At 44.8% G+C, this 16421-nt stretch overlaps 1 protein-coding gene across 2 annotated transcripts in view; it reads right to left on the bottom strand.

Moving 5' to 3' along the window:
- The window catches only part of TKTL1 (transketolase like 1), a 28234-nt gene that overhangs the window by 1452 nt on the left and 10361 nt on the right, over nucleotides 1-16421 (bottom strand). The window contains exons 5-13 of one of the 2 annotated variants that reach the window (XM_055564114.1): nucleotides 16238-16365; nucleotides 14846-15039; nucleotides 11857-11877; nucleotides 10960-11124; nucleotides 7348-7504; nucleotides 5745-5875; nucleotides 3275-3358; nucleotides 945-1041; nucleotides 701-820 (exon numbers count right to left, since the gene is read on the bottom strand). In XM_055564114.1, the coding sequence (XP_055420089.1) occupies nucleotides 701-820; nucleotides 945-1041; nucleotides 3275-3358; nucleotides 5745-5875; nucleotides 7348-7504; nucleotides 10960-11124; nucleotides 11857-11877; nucleotides 14846-15039; nucleotides 16238-16365 (1097 nt within the window). The remainder of the gene's footprint in view (nucleotides 1-700; nucleotides 821-944; nucleotides 1042-3274; nucleotides 3359-5744; nucleotides 5876-7347; nucleotides 7505-10959; nucleotides 11125-11856; nucleotides 11878-14845; nucleotides 15040-16237; nucleotides 16366-16421) is intronic. The other variant, XM_055564117.1, reaches the window with a different exon arrangement.

Below are 16421 nucleotides of genomic sequence, written 5' to 3'. Positions count from 1 at the left end.
AGTGGGTTCCCTAGGTCTCCAGGGGGGCATCTGTTGCTGCCAGTTAAGGGAGCATACTGGGGGCCCCCCAAAGGAGGGAGGGAACCAAAGGCATGGGGGTCTTCACCCCTGACCCATGTCTTCTGCCCCTGAGGGTCCCAGTGTGTGCCCTTTCCTTGGAGAGTGCTTCCCTGCAGACCATGGGCTTGCTCTGGAGCCCCTGACACACGAACACATGAAGCTCCCCACTTGCTCCTCTGCCCTACCTGACCTTCCCAGGCCAAACACTGCTTAGCCCCCTCTCGCTGGTCACACTTCCTGCATTTGCTGTGTTCTCTGCTTGCAAGGTACTGTCTGCATTTTTTGCAGGGGGCAAACTATGAATCAGTCAATACACAAGAGCAACTGTGAAGCTTCTTACGATCCATCCTGCCACAATGCCAAGTTAGACATTCCTCTGTACTGCCACTGAGCCAGCCAAGGACCAGGCAGGGCACACTGTGCTGAAACACACCGACAAGGATGGACATGGGACCTCCCTTAGCTAGTGTAGATGGGCAAGAGACCCTACACCCACACCCTTACAAAGAGAAAGTAATACAGGGTGAGTGGTCGGCTGGAGGGACTGCCCATGGTCATGGCATACTTCTGGTCAAGGAAAACAAAACATGTTCCACCAAAGCAGACTTTCAAAATGGTCCCCGCTAAGGCTTGCACACACCTTCTGGGTAGTGATCCTCCACTGTGATAATCTGGCCACCTGTGGCTTTTGCATTGGAGATGATGGTGGCAGCATCCAGAGGTTTAACAGTAAACAGGTCAATGACACGGATAGAAATATCTGGAAAAGAGCAATAACCAGCTTAGTGTATCAAGCAGACTTAGACTAAAAAGATGCATTGGGGCAGACAGGCAGCCCAACCTCTTCCAGCCCAAACTTCAGTGTTCAGCAACCCCCAACTGACCTTGCTTGGAAAGATCATCAGCGGCAGCTAAGGCTTCGTGCAAAGTAATTCCAGCTCCGACAACCGTAATCTTGTCATTCACACTTTGACGGATGACCTGGTGTTGTGCCCACAAAACAAAAATGCTGCACTTACTACACAGAATCAATCTCAAAGTGGAGGACAGTCCGCTCTCCCGAGCCTACCAATTTCAGTGCTTCATAGCTCACTATACGAAAGGCTGAGTCAGCACACTGACCAATAAGGACTGCTCTTTTTAATAAGCCCCACTTCATGTTTATTTAACAAATTTGTCTACCTTTCCTCATGATTTACAATGCCAAATCACTAAGTTCTTTTACAGTATGTATGCAAAATGACCCTTTACCAAAGCAAGTGGATTTCCAACTGGAATGTGAAAGGCAGAAGGCCAGAAGCAAATTCAACAGCCCATTTGTTCCAGTGTGGACTCACCCCCACCAAGGGATCTGAAAAGGCACCACCTCTGGACTGCTTAGACCTCTTTCTGGAGGTATCCATGCAGATTGGACTCTGATGATGAATGTGCTAATGAGGGCTATTTGAGAGCATCTTGGGGTGCTCTGTGCCAAGCACCCTGCATGCCCAAGTGCCCTCTGACGCCCATGCATTAGTGGGCCCATTCTGTGACTGAGGAAAGCAAACCTGAGAACAGGAGGAACTCGCCCAGGGCAGGGTTGAGACCAACAGCCAGACCCGTATGAATTCAAAGCCCATGTTCCCAACCATTTGCTAGTCTGTAAGCAGACAGGGTTCTCTGCTCTGTTTTTCATTGGTTTGTTTCTTTCAAAGTCACCCAACCAAAGGCATCTGGAATTAGTCTGCATTGCATTCCTCTCTATAGGTTTCCCTGTAGCATAAGCACCACTGCTGACTAGATATTTAGGGCTTCAAACCATTTGCCCCATCCTTTAAGAATGTCCTAGCCTTTTTATGTGTGTATATGTAAATATACATACACACCCCTATATGCCCCTTTGCAAACCCAGCCTTGAATTACTCATGCCATGCATATCATCACACATAATTTAACTCACATCAGGAAATTTACTTCATTTTGTCAGGATAGGACAAACATCATGGGGAAAAAAAGACGAGAGAGATGTGAAAACTCTGAAAACCACATGACTGTCAGCAAGACACCCTCCCTGCCACCCCCAGAGGCAAACAGATGGCCTTGAGTGGGAGTCCATGTAACAATAGCACCTGTACTTCACACTGAAGTGAACAGTTCAGCTTTTCCATTCAGTGGAATGAAACTATGGGGGGCTGGAACAGTTCTGAATATACCTGCTCTCCTGTGGCACTAAAGCTATTCAGGGCTCATTTATTCATTCTGAGCACACTACCACTGTGAATTCTGGTGCAGCCTAGTCCTTATCAATCAAGTTGGAAGTCATGTATTGCTCCTTTAAGAGTGACTATCATTCTTTTACATACTTAAGAAGAGTATTCTAAAAGGCTTATAAGATAAAAGGCAGGACATAAAACAGTCCTACACAGCATGATCTCAACTAAGATATACACCTAGAAAAAGTCAGGAAGAAAACATGCCCAAACGTCTTAAGGCCTGCCCTCTAGGTGGTGGACAATCATGTATTTTCTCCACAGATGCTATCGGCTTTCTGCATGCACAACTCCGAAAGGCAGGCCCACAGACAGCAGGTTGCTGACTGGGCTTGCTGCTCACCCTTCTTTGGCCCTTATCTTCAAAACATGGCTGCAATGAACATTGGGGTACAAAAAAAATAAATAAAATAAATAAATAATAAAAATTTAATTAATTAGCAAAAAAAAAAAAAAATATGGCTGCTAACTATCTGTGCTTCCAAGGCTTTCTCAAGGACACAGGAGATAGGAAGCACCCAGCAGGCCTGAAGGTGTGGCCACATCCCACAAAACCAACCTCAGGGCCACACGATGGCCAGAGGCAAGACGGTTCATGTTTGTTATATTCCTGGCCTCTGATGGGCAAAACAAGAACCTAACAGATCTACTACTCATTTGAAATGGGTTCTATCATTTTTTTAGCTTGACGTCTGTGGTAACGTACAGCCAAGCAACTCAAGAGTCTTCAAGTTATTTATCTTTAAGGGTTCAACAGAGACTCCTTTCAGAAAGGAGAAAAGTTAAGTTCAGGCTGACATTGGCAGAATATTACTTTCTAAAGAAAAGCAGGCAAATATTTTTTAAAAAACTAGAACAAAGGAAGAATGAAGCCTCAACTGTTGGGGCCCCTGACTCTGGCTGTAAAGAACAGTGCTCCCAACACAAACTAATACTGGAAGATACAGGAGAACTTAAGGCCTTACCTTGGCCTGTCCAATCTCAAAGATTTCTTGTGGGGTGTAAATAACAGCAGTTTCTGGCCGACTGATTCGAATGTAGCACATCCCCTAGGGTGTAAATGAATACCAGAGCCACAGTTTAGAAAATAAAACTAAATTTCCAACTAATAAACCTTAAAAAGAAGCTGGGAAGTACTGAACAATTCTTAGTACGAAAAACAAAATGTGCATTCTGGAGCGAGGGACAACCGTCTCTAACCACTGGCAACAGGTCAGGTGTTACTGATCAGGAGGCAAAAGCCTGTGAGGGAAACCGCTGGATGCCCAGTGACAAGCTCTCCATGCTATCATGCTCACCCCTTTGGGAAAGCTTCCTCAGATACACACCAATCTGTCTCAACAGAATGTAAACTCAGGGCACGAGCTCTTACTTACCTTGAATAGAAACCCTAAAACATAATGGTAAACAATTTTTGTCACAACAGTGTGTAATACTTCATTCTTAGAAATACCTTAGATACCAGAACATAAAATTACTCGTCTTCCAATGAGAAGATGTCAATTCTTTTCATCATCATCACCTTGAACATATAAATAGAACTATAAACAAATACTCAAATATCTATAGAGTATTTGTTAATTTGTGTGCATGCATGCTAAGTCATGTTGAACTCTGTGACCCCATGGACTGCGTAGCCCACCAGGCTTCTCTGTCTATGGGGCTTCCCAGGTGGCATTAGTGGTAAAGAACCCGCCTCCCAGTGCAGGAGACCTAAGAGACCCGGGTTTAATTCCTGGATTGGGAAGATCCCCTGATAGGGGGAAATGGCAAATTCTCTGTGCCACCAGAGAACCCAATTGTTGAAATCACACACGATAAACTAATACATTAATTTAGAAACACTGCTTCCTTTTGTTCATTTACACACTATGAACCACTTCTGTTCAGTACATTTTTAGGAGGTAAAATTTACTTAAGTGGAGCACACCCTGAATTCTCACAAGTTATACACCATGTGTCTGTCTCCTCAGTTTGGAGAGCATTTGTACTTGCCCAGAAAGTTCCCTCATGCCTCTCCCCCACCCAAGAAGCAACCTCTATTCTGATGTTTCTTTTGAACTTTCCACAAATAAGATACTGCAACACACATGAGTTTGTGCTGTATGTGCAGACAATGTCCAGGATACACCAAGTAGAAAAGTACAGAACCATGTGTGAGCTCACTTAGGTTAAAAAATAAAAAAAAGGTCAAAGAAACTCATGTGTCATACATGTTGGAAATGCCAGGAATGGAACCTGCGTGCTGCATGACCCATCTCAACTGTGCACAGGGTTGTGTGCAGGGCTGGGGGGTGGTAGTGGTGAGGTGAGTCCAGTGACTGCTAGCTGGAGAGTTTGGAAAGGTAAAGATTCTGTTCCCTAAACTTTCCTGCAGCTTCAGGGTTCTGTGTCTCCTGTACTGCAGGCAGATTCTTTACCCGCTGAGCCATCAGGGAAGCCCCTGCAGCTGGGTTCTGGCCAGGAGCCAGGAGGGGCAGGCAGGGCAGAAGTCAGACTCTTACCCTTCTAAGCAGTTTTTGAGGAGGGCGGGCCCCAGGGCTGGGGATTCTAGGGTTCATGTGCAGTTGCAGCTGACAACTCTCCAGCTTTCTGGCTATCACGAGGTGGCAGTCACACAGGCTGTGTCTAACACCCGCACTTGGTGGCTTGTCACTGGAGCCCACTCCCATGGCTCTGCCAAGGACTCTGAGTCCCGGAGCCCCCCAGTTTCCCCCTCTTCTTGACCTAAGTCCCACCCCATACAGGCCGCTGGGAATTTGACCTTGTTCTGCACTGTTTTTTTTTACAATGCAAATGTGTTCATGTTCTACATGCTTCAATTACCCTTTTAGGGGTAATGGCTCTATATTTAAAGGGAATCCTACAGGACTTCCCTGGTGGTCCAGTGGTTAAGAATTTGCCTGCCAGTGCAGGGGACACAGGTTAGATCCCTGGACCAGGAGGATCCCACATGCCGCAGAGAGACTAAGCCCATGCACCGCAACTACTGAAGCCCATGTGCACCCTAGAGCCCATGCTCTGCAACAAGAGAAGCCATCACAATGAAAAGCCTGCGCACCACAACTAGAAAGTAGGCCCCATTTGCCACAACTAGAGTAAACCTGTGCAGCAACAAAGACCCAGTGCAGCCGAAAAAAGCCTGTGATCAAATTACGTGTGTGTGTGTGTGTGTGTGTGTGTGTGTGTGTTAGTCACTCAGTTGTGTCCAACCCTCAGCGACCCCATGGACTGCAGACTTCCAGGCTCCTCCGTCCATGGGATTTTCCAGGCAAGAGTACTGGAGTGGGGTGCCATTTAACCTCTGAGCCACCAAATTACTTGTAACAAATATCTATTACCTTTATGATGAGAAAAATAATATCAAACCATCAGTACCAAACTAGCAGCAGAGCCCAGACACTTCTGTCTGCACCAGTGCTTTCTAAGAAATACCTTGATATTGGCCGCCAGGAAAATAGCATGCTCTGTCGAGATGGCATCAGTTGGATAGAAAATCGTGCAGTTTGGAATGGCTCGGAACATGGCTAGGTCCTCCAGGGCCATCTGGCAGGGGCCGTCTTTACCTGAGAAAGCAAAACCATAGCCCAACAAAGAGACCCCAGTAGGAGCTTGCCCTCCACTGGATGAGTGACTGTGCTGCCTGCCATGGGGGCCACAATCCCAGCAGTCACTACGGACATTGCAAGCAACACAGCAGAAGCCACTTCTTGGCCTCGAGCCTCGCCAGCATCTGGCACTCAGTGTGACTGGTACTGCTGCCCTAGGTTACCCGTGTTCTCTTCCAAGTACCAGGTCTCTGCCCCTGTCCTCTTCTCTGAGAAGGGTCCCTCCAGACTCGGTTGTTTCTTCTCTGCTCTTTTACCTTTTCCATCAAGAGATGAAAATTTTCAGACTCGAGTGGTCTCTCATTTCTCATGGCCTTTAAAGTAGCTGAGCATTATAGAACATACCTTCGGGGTGCCCTGGGGGTACTGTTGGAACTCAGGGACTTCATGTAACCCTATGTACACCAGGATGTCCGAGCTCTTCCAGCTAAAAAGGAGACTGTCACCATGGACACTGCCTAGCCTGGGACCGTTGTCTCTCCAAAGAACTCCAGTTCTTCTGGGTTGGACTTAGAACCACTTTTCCACTTGGCTGACTTTAAAACTGACTTTGCACCCAGCCCCAGGAGAGGCCCCTGTGCAGGCCCTCCTTTCTTCTGTTGAATCTGGCCCACCCATAGTCTCCTTTGCCAGTTGAGCTCTCCCTGAAGTCCCTGGGACAACACCCAGACGTGCAGTTCCAGCCCTCCCCTCCAGCCTTCTGGCAGCAAGGGTCAGCTGTCAGTCACATCTACCTTGATGACCTGTCCTGCCACAGGCGTGTCAGGTGCCCCATCTTTCTAGAGTCCCCATTGCTATCCTCCACAAACACAACTCCCAGATGTTTCCTAGGCAAGAAACCACTGGGCACTGGCGTTTTGCTTTTCATGCAGTTTGGGACTCCTCCTTCTGTCAGTGATGTTGACGTCTTTGCTCAGGCTCTTGCAGGTTCGTTCCATTTTCCATCCAGTGCTAATGGACACCTCCATCCTCCTCCTGGCTCCCCCATTTCCCATCCACAGTTAATGCCCTGATGTTGAGCTCCTTGAGGCTTCCCATTCTACCTGACCAGGCTGCTTATCCCAGCAGAGCCCTGGCAGGCTGTTTGTCCCAACTCAGACTGAGGTGACCAAACAGCAGGAAAGAATTCTGTGATGCCAGAGTGGCCCAATCACTACCTAGTATGTGGCTTGACACAGAAGAGGCACTCAGGGTAAGTATTTCTCAATGACTGAAACAATGGGCACTTTACAGTAATGCCAGGAGATCAGCTAAAAAGTTACCCAGTTTCTGGAACTTCTAAAACATAATATGGCCTTTTTAAAAAAACAGGTTACAAATAATCAAACTAATATCATGGAACTCTACGTTGGGCAGTTCAACTGCTCACACACTGATCTTTCTCTGTAAAGGAGGGGGGCAATTAAGACGATGGCATTGAGAACTCATACCTACGGACACCCCACAGTGGGACCCAATAAGATTGATGTTGGTTTGCAAGATGGCTCCCATCCGGATCTGATCAAATGCTCGGGTTAAAAAGGCAGCGAAGGTGCAAGCAAAAGCCACGGTGCGACCACGGCTGACACATCCCAGTGCCACGCTCACCTGCATCACAAAGAAGGTGAATCAGAACACTCTTGGAGCCCACTTCCCCTCCTGTTTCCCAGTGTAGAGTGTATGCTTCTCAGGATCACCTATCCTTCGTACCCCCTCACCTCGCCACACCCCTCCTCCAGTCACCTACCTGGGAAAATCCCAAACCTGGCAAATTCACCATGTCCCCTGAACACTGCCAGAAATGAGAGGAACTGAAGTGCTGGCCCCATTCCTTCAGATCCAAGCTGGGGAACCTCAGGACACTCAAGGCTGCCCTGCAGTCCTTGTGGGTCTCCTTCCCACTCTCCTCGTCCCTTGCCTCTGTCCCCTCTCCCCACCCTGCTGAATCTCATCCTTCTCCTGGTTTCTCAAGGGGCTCTCTGACCGTGCAGTTGTCCCCTCCCTTCCCACATCACCTCAGTTTCTCCCTCACTTTCCCCTTGCACTCCTGCTCCAGATCCTGCCCTTCGTCCATGTTCTCCTTCCCAGGAAAACCTTGCACACTTTCTCATTTCCCACTTTCTGCACGTTCTCCTTCATCTAGGCTGCCATCCCCTTGAGGGACCTGGAAGGGGCCAAATGCAAGAGATCACCTGAGTTCCTCTGCATTGCATCTGACCTCTGAGGTGCATCCAGCACTAGGGACCACCTGCCTCACTGGATGTTGCTGCTCCCTCCCCGGCTGGATCTGCCAGGAGGTGCACCTGGACTAAGTGCCACACTCCTCCTCATCTGCCCCCTTCACAGGGAACCAGCATGGGGTCCCACGGTGTCACTCTTATCTGCATGATGCTAAGGTCTCCTCTGTCTCTCTATTGCTCACCTCTCCTGCAAAGCCAGGCTCACACACCCTGGTGGCCTTCAAACTAGAAGATGAGTATCTCGGAGGTAAACAAAGACCTTTCAAAGGGTGCATGGCTATGGCTGGTCTCAACATCAAGATCCTTGACTCCCACATCTGCCTGCTAGGGAAAGGGCCCAGGGCCTCCTTCCCACTGTCTCCCTGATAATCACCTCCCAGCAACTAACTGCCAAAAGGTATACTCTCACCCACCATGGGTTGCTCCTTCAGTGGGGCAACATCCTGGAATGTAAGAGCTCCAGAAACAGAAAGAATAATTTGAAATAATCACAGCAGCCTTGAAAAACTAAAAAGCTCAAAAGACTGGACAACAAATCCTTCCGTAAGTCAGGGGTTTTCCAATTCTTCTAACAAAACTGAAAAAGAATCTAACTGAAGTGCCAATCCTTTACAAATAATTTTCCAAAAACAACTGGACATGAAAGATCACTGTGTGATTTTTGGCTTATAGCTGGGACGGGATTCAAATGAACTGAATGACGTTGACGCAACAAAATTCTTACTCTTTCCAGCACCATATTTACTTGAATAAGGTTTTCTGGCACTTACATCATTTAAATACAAATAGATTTTGTTCTGAATCTTACCTCATTCTAGCTCTAAATGTACTTAACTACTGCTACACAAGCTAAAAATTATAGCCATAGCTCAATTCAGAGGAAAAAAATGGTAATGCTCTAAGGCCTGTGGATGTAGGAAACAAATTTTAAAAACCATCAATGTATATGCATAGTTTATTGCAGAATTATCAGTAAAAGGCTTTCATGAATAAGAAGTAGAATGGAATTAAGAATTCAAGTAGAAAAACATGTAATTTCTGACAAAGAGAGCCTTCATGTAACTGGATGATTTAAGTATTCAAGTGTCACAAATTACAATATATGGGAAGTTACATCCTCAGCATCAGTTAAATCTAGATACCAAGGATATATTTAGATGCGAACTTAAAAAACTTAACGAAAAATTTAGATGTTAACTTAAAGCTTTTAGATCTACTTAGAAAAAGACATTCAGCGGTTTGGAAAGCAAACACATTTGGAGATAAATGATCTATCCTCTGACCTACCTGGCACCCCTACCCCCAGTCTAAGAGGTAGTCTAACCCCTCAGGGCTCACTGAGAGCTCCTGTGCCCCCAAAACCCATTCCTGCCCCAGTCTTGTCTGTCTCCAAGGTGCTCTGGCCTATGCCCTATTGCCAGCCTTGGTTCCACCCGGTCATCTACCCTGCATGAGTCTGCATCTCCCCAACCCCACAGCTACTGTCCTGGTCCAAGCTGTCATCTCCTGCCACTCCCCCACTTCCCTCAACAAGCTCTTCTCCATACCAGAGTCTCGGGCCCTTCCTCCTGCTCCCTGAACAGCTCCAATTTGGGAATGCAGGAGAGCTAGCTGGGCGCTCTGCTGGGAATGCTGTCCCTGGATCTGCGTGTGACAGACTCCTTGTCACTTAAGTCTCAGTTTAAATGTCACCTCTTCTGAAAGCTTGCTCCTGATTGGCCCTAGTCATGCTCTTCCTGTAGCCACCAGTTTTATCTGGCAGCACAGGACACTACTCACTTGGTGGCTGCTTCTTTACTAGTTTTTTTTTTTTTTTCAGTTGCTGGTTGAAAGAATCAATGCATAGGGAAGCAAACTTTTTGAGGCTCAATTCAGAAAAATATGAGTTGTATTTTTTTTCCATTCAAAATGGAAATAGGTTAATGAGACCCACTGAAAAATGCTCATATCCTTACAATTGCAGTGACCTGCTTTACTGAACAGAGGGGCTTAGATTCCAACACTGATAGGGCCAAGGAAGCACCATGAACAAAGGAGCAGGCCAGCAGGAGGCAGGGACATGGCGAGATGGCTGTGGATGCCCATTTAAACAGGGCTCCTGCTTGACTCCAGCCAACTGGTGGCAGGAAGGAGGGAATGTTGTTCCAGTGTTGCCAGATCTTCCCATTCTTTAAGAAAAATCCAGAAATCTGGATTCCATATAAAAATTTCCTGAGCTTAAAAAGCTGGCAACTAATTTAAAATATTTGTAAATACTATTTGTTCCAAACAAAATATCTCTGGTCACGTGAGGCCTGCTGGCCCATAGATTTCTGGCCAGTGCTGTTTCTGACCTCTATGTAAATGTGTGCTATCCTCTGCACTGGTGCAGAGCTTTAGAAGTCAAGGCATTTACTTGCACGAACACTGAAATATCTAGGATATATTAGGCCCCATAATACAAGGTGGAGAGACAGACCACAATTCCTTGAGGTTCTGCACCTACTGGCCACAGCCAGGCAATCCTACAACATCCCAGGGGCCACCTAGAGCTACTAGGGAGCTAGGCATTCTTCAGATTAGGAGCCCTGAAGTCAGATGGCTGCAGCTTGCAGACTCTTTGGAGAGAGTGTGGGGCCATCTAACCATGCCTGGCCCAGCAATCCTGGAAGCCACCCCTCACACTCTTCCTGACTGCTCTCTACTTATTTCCCTGGAGACATTTTCTCTCCACTTCCTTTACCTTTATAAGTGGAAAGAAAAACTGTAAGGGGGGCGGGCCTCCTCGAGTGGGTCACCATTTGTCAATGAGATGACTCGAAGTGATGTTCCTAGCACACGTACCATGTTTTGCTCAGCAACAAAACACTCGATGAAGCGCTCAGGGTGTTCTCTCTTGAATATGTCAGAGAAGGTGGAGTTCTTGGTATCACCCTTCAGCACAATAACTCTGTCGTTTGCATGGCCTAGCTTGGCCAGAGCCAAACCACATGCTTTCCGAGTAGCTATCTGAAAGTCAACAGCAGAGTTTCTTAGAATGCATTTAGAAGGAAGGCGAAATTTGGTAGAATTATGAATTGTCATCCTCCTTAATGAACAAAGCAAATTTGTAATTCACCAATAATCTCCTTTGGGGTAATAAGAAAGGACTGCTGGGACTTCCCTGGTGGGTCAAGTGGTTAAAACTCTGCGCTCCCAATGCAGGGGCACAGGTTCAAGCCCTGATCAGGGAACTAAGATCCCACATGCCACACATGCTACCAAAAGGGAAAAAAATCCAAAACAACAGGATTGCTAGCCAATCTTACATCCATACTTGGCTCACTTGAGTATCAATTTCCCAAAGATAAATTTATTCTTGTCTCATTCTTATAGTTGATTAAAAACTTAAATTTCCCAACATGCAAATGCCTCTGTAACTTATTTTAATTATAAAGCTGGTAACAGGGGCTTCCCTGGTGGTCCAGTGGTTGAGAATCTGCCCTGCAATGCAGGGGACACTGGCTCAATCCCTGCTCCCGGGAGATTCCACAGCTGTGCAACAACTGAGCCCATGCACCACAACTACTGAAGCCCATGTGCCCAAGAGCCCATGCTCTGCAACTAGAGAAGTCACAGTGTGAGAAGCCGCACAACGCAACTAGAAAGTAGTCCCTGCTCTCCACAACTAGAGAAAGGCCATGTGTAATGAAGATACAGCACAGACAAAAATAAGTATTTTTTAAAAATGATAATACTCACTGTAAATGTTAAAACGGAGAACTTCGGAATCATTATACAAATAATAAATAATTCCATTAGCATACTGTTTGAGACTGGACTGAACCCATGGATTAATCTGGGGGAGAACTGACATATTCACTATATTTTTTCTATTAAAAACCCCCCAGATTTTATATTCCCTCGAAGAGTTAAACATAGAATTACAATTATGATCCAGCAACTCTACTCCTAGGTAATTACCCAAGAGAAAAATACAAATACACAAAAAGCTGTACACTAATGTTCACTGCAGCATTATTCACAATAGCCAAAAGGTAGAAATAACCCAAATATGCAGCAACAGATGAATGGATAAATAGCAGACTCATAAAGTTTACATATTAGATGATCTCATTTATATGAAATGTCTGGAATAGGCAAATCCACAGACACAGAAAGTAAATTAGCAGTTACTAGGGGCTGGGTGGGAATGGAGAGTAATGTTTGTGAATATAGTGTTTCTCTATGGGATGACTGAAATGCTGTAAGATTCAGTGTGGTAATAGCTGCACAACTCTGTCATATGCTAAAAACCACTGGATTGTACACTTCAAATGGGTATATTGTAGAGAAAATTTTACCTCAATAAAGCTGTTATTAAAAAAATAAGGTTTGCCTCTTCATTTATTTATCTTTGTTCATTCATTTAAACACTCTTAAAAAATATTTTTTTAAAACAGGCACTTCACATAGATGAGTACAAAAGTCAAGTTATGAAAGGATACTGAATGAAGAGGCCATCTTCCTCCTGCTCTCCCAGTTCCTCTCTCCAGAGGTAGGGAAATGATAGGGTTGTGAAGTATCCTTTTGAGAATGGTCTACTCACACAGCATATGAGCTTTTAAAGCTATAGTTTCGTAAGTACCTTAATATAATATAGACCGTATGCATTTATTCATATTTTACTTTTTATTGCTATTGTAAAAAGGAATAATCTCTCAATTGTATTAATACGAGAAAACAATCAATCCTTATATATTAGTTTAGCTACAAGCTCTCTTTCTGGACTCTTATTTCTAACATATTTTCTTATTTCTTTTCTTACTCATTCTGATTTCGATTCTCTTTTGAGTTTTCCAGACATACAACTCTACCACCTGCAAACAGGCTTGCCTTCTCATTGTCAGGATGGAGTCTTTTATTGTGAATGACCACAATTTCTCCTCTCTTAATATTGGTGAATGATTTGCATTACTAATTTGAATTTCACTGATTCTGATACTTCTTTTAAGGCACTAAAGAAATTGAGGCTGGTGAATGTCTTATTTCAGTTCCATTAGTTCAGTTCAGTCACTCAGTCGTGTCCAACTCTTTGCAATGTCTTATTTAGAATTTTTAAATCAATATTCCTAAGTGAGGCTGGCCTGTAGTTTCTTCCTTTGGGCTAGCTTTATAACATTTTGGCTTCATAAATGACCTTCTCCATATTCAAGAAGGTTTGAAATAGCAGAGGAATTAATCTATCCCTTGAAGGTTAAAATTAAATCACTCTTGTAACTAACTGAGCCTGATACTTTGGAGGTATAATTCCTAGACAGTTTTCTCAAATTTTCCTAATGGCTGTTGATCTCCTTAAGTGTTTTTAATAATTTTTATTTGTGGCCATACTGTGCAGCATTCAGCACCTTAGTTCCCTGACTGGGAATCAAATCCACGCTCCCTGCATTGGGAGCGTGGTCTTAACCACTGGATCGCCAGGGAAGTCCCTGACCTACTTAAGCCTTTTGTGTATTTTTACTTAACTTTGGTATTTTATGTATTCCTTAAGAAGGTCCATTTTTAAAATAGGTTTTCAAACCAATTAGCGTATTTTTCTCAAAATTCTCTGAATGTTCTCTCGATTTGTGTTTATCTCCTCTAGTGACTAATTTTATTCATTTATAGTTTTCATCTCTTTAAGTAGACTAGATAATGGCTTGTCTATTGTTTAGTAATTCAGAGAGCCAACTCCTAGATTTGTGTATTAATGTGACTTTTTGTTCTTTCATTTACTAACTTTTTAATCAACTGGCCTGTGTCCTTAATTTCTCCTATTAATATTTACACTTCAAACAAAAAGTTCCAATAATCTAACATATTTTCTAAACATAAACACTTCACCATAATCAATGCTGGAATCAACATTCATTCTATTCTGCACACTTGCACAGGTATTTCTGTAGGATAAATACCTGTGAGTTGCACTTCTACTTTGAAGGGTGTGAACAGCTGGTGTTAACACATATTACCAAAGTACCTTCTGTTAATATGTGCTTTTTATTAATAGCTTTCTTCTGCTTTTAAATTTGCTTTCTAATTTCTCAAAGTCAATTCATTTATTATTAATCCATATTACCAGGCTAAGAAAACGTAAGTAACACTCAAAATGTCCCCAAATAAATAAGGAAAACAAACAAGGGTCAGAAAAATTTCCTTCCTCCCAGGCTCACCACCTTGTTTCCTTAGGTTGTGAAGAGCCTGCCTATTTTGGATCTGCTGTAATATACCAGAAGGCAGGACACAAAAATCATGATAAAAACAGAAAGGGTTAATCAGGGTTTCATGTCTAATTTGTTTCCTTTTTGAAGAACTGGTCTTCAGTGAACTGGTGCTCTTCCTTGTGTAATTCAGGGATTAAGCCCAAAACATCAATCCAGCTAGGCCCCTGTCCTTCAAGTTTACATACAATCATGGAGTTTCATGCACAATGGTCTGCCAGACTACAGACTGAATTTAGGAAGCAAGCAAAAGCTGCGTAACACTGGATGCAAATAAGTAATGACTGACTGGTAAGAAAGTTCAGACCCGAGTTAAGTTTGAAATCAAAGATTAAATATCAAAATAGTTAAAAGACAAGGTAAATCCATCTTTGTTGCTTATAACCTTCAGCTAAATGCCACACCACCTAAGAATTGGTTCATTTGGGGAAATCAGAGTAAACAAGAGTCCTCTGTATTTAGCAAAAACAGAGAAAAAACAGTTTGCCTACCACATCACTGATTTCATAATCAGGTGGAGAGGTCATTTCTATATTTGAGATGTTGATTTGAGGCGAGTCTTCAATAGGGGCTTTTGGTTCAAGACTCCTGTTGGTCTCTATCTGGCTCTCAATTAATTTGATAATTGCATCTGCTCTTTCTTTTGGCATTGGCTTTCCGTGCCAATTTTCTGCATCTTCAACACCTGTAACCCAATGGATAAAAGACATTTATTCTGTAACTCACGAGCTCCTGTTTAGTCATCTGAAAGACATTTGGAAGGGAAAGATGTCAGCCACAGAGTAAAAACCTGGCACAGGGGGCCTGACATGGTACTGCGGTGGCAGGAGACAGCCTGGACAAAGGCCGAGAGGCTCTTAAGGGGGCCACTGGCCAATGTGCTGGTGAATGGAGGGAACGGTGAGGGAGATGAGGCTGGAGACAGGCAGGGAGGATCCTGTGGGTACAAAGAGTTTGAGTTTTGCCCAAAGCAAGATGGGAAACTCCTGAAGGGTTTGGAAATGGGGGAGGTAACTGATAAGATCCATGTTGTAGAAAGATCACCAAGGCAGGCATATGAGGATTGGCTTGAGGAGTCTGAAGTGAGGGAGAGAAGACCAGGCTTGGGCAAGAGAGGTGGAGAGGAGTGAACAGACTTGAGACATATGTTAGGAGCAGAATCAATTAGAATGGATGACAGTGGGGGTATGTGTGGGGGGCACATAAAGGAGAGGTGGAGGCAAAGAAATACCTAGGTTTATTACAGGAGCAAATTGGGCAAGTTGTCATTTATTGAACTGAGTATACCAGAAGACTATTTTGAGGAGAAATCAGAGAATAGTTTTCTTCTAAAATGTTAGTATTAAGAACACACCAGAAATCACTCCCACTGCAACTATTTATACTGGAGATGAACAACTTTAGTTGTCCGCTTTGAAATCTGCAAGAAGTTACAACTTTCAACCCCCCCCCTCCCGTCAGTTCCACAGCTGCCTTTCCCAGAGGGGCCACTTTACTAGCGGCCTGTGTGTCCTCCCAGGTAGCGTGGGCACAGGCCATCGCATGCATGTGCATACATTCCTATTTATGTATCTGCTCACACACCCTCTCTGACTCTGCATGCCCCATGGAGATGGTTCCCTGCTGGTCCGATAACTGATGGACTATCCTCCCAGCCACTCCCTCGTGCTCACTTACTGGGCGTCTGGGTTTCCCCTCCCCAGCCCTGACCAGATCTGCTATTTACAAGCATCAAGGAGAGCGAGAGCATCTGGCACATGTCAGAAGCGTAATCACTGTGCGTGAAGTCAGCTGTCTGTCTGCTCAGCGAGCCTCAGCCTCCTTTTGCCTCATGTGCTGTGCAGGGGCTGACAACCCTAAGCATAAAATCAACACTTCCTTACTTGAAACGCCCCGGCCCTTGAAGGTCTTGGCAACCACAGCTGTGGGCTTGTTCTTCATGTGAGCTGCCTGCCAGAACACCTCGCACAGTGCCTCCACGTCACGGCCATCCACTACCGAAGTATTCCACCTGTCAACAGAAGCAGCAGCCAGGTTACAAGGCGAAGGGGGAAGGACCAGAAAGAA

The sequence above is a fragment of the Bubalus kerabau genome, chromosome X, assembly GCF_029407905.1.
Source record: "Bubalus kerabau isolate K-KA32 ecotype Philippines breed swamp buffalo chromosome X, PCC_UOA_SB_1v2, whole genome shotgun sequence".
Lineage (NCBI taxonomy): Eukaryota > Metazoa > Chordata > Mammalia > Artiodactyla > Bovidae > Bubalus > Bubalus kerabau.
The sequence above is the reverse complement of the archived record's forward strand: the minus strand, read 5'-3'. Positions and strand labels throughout refer to the sequence as shown.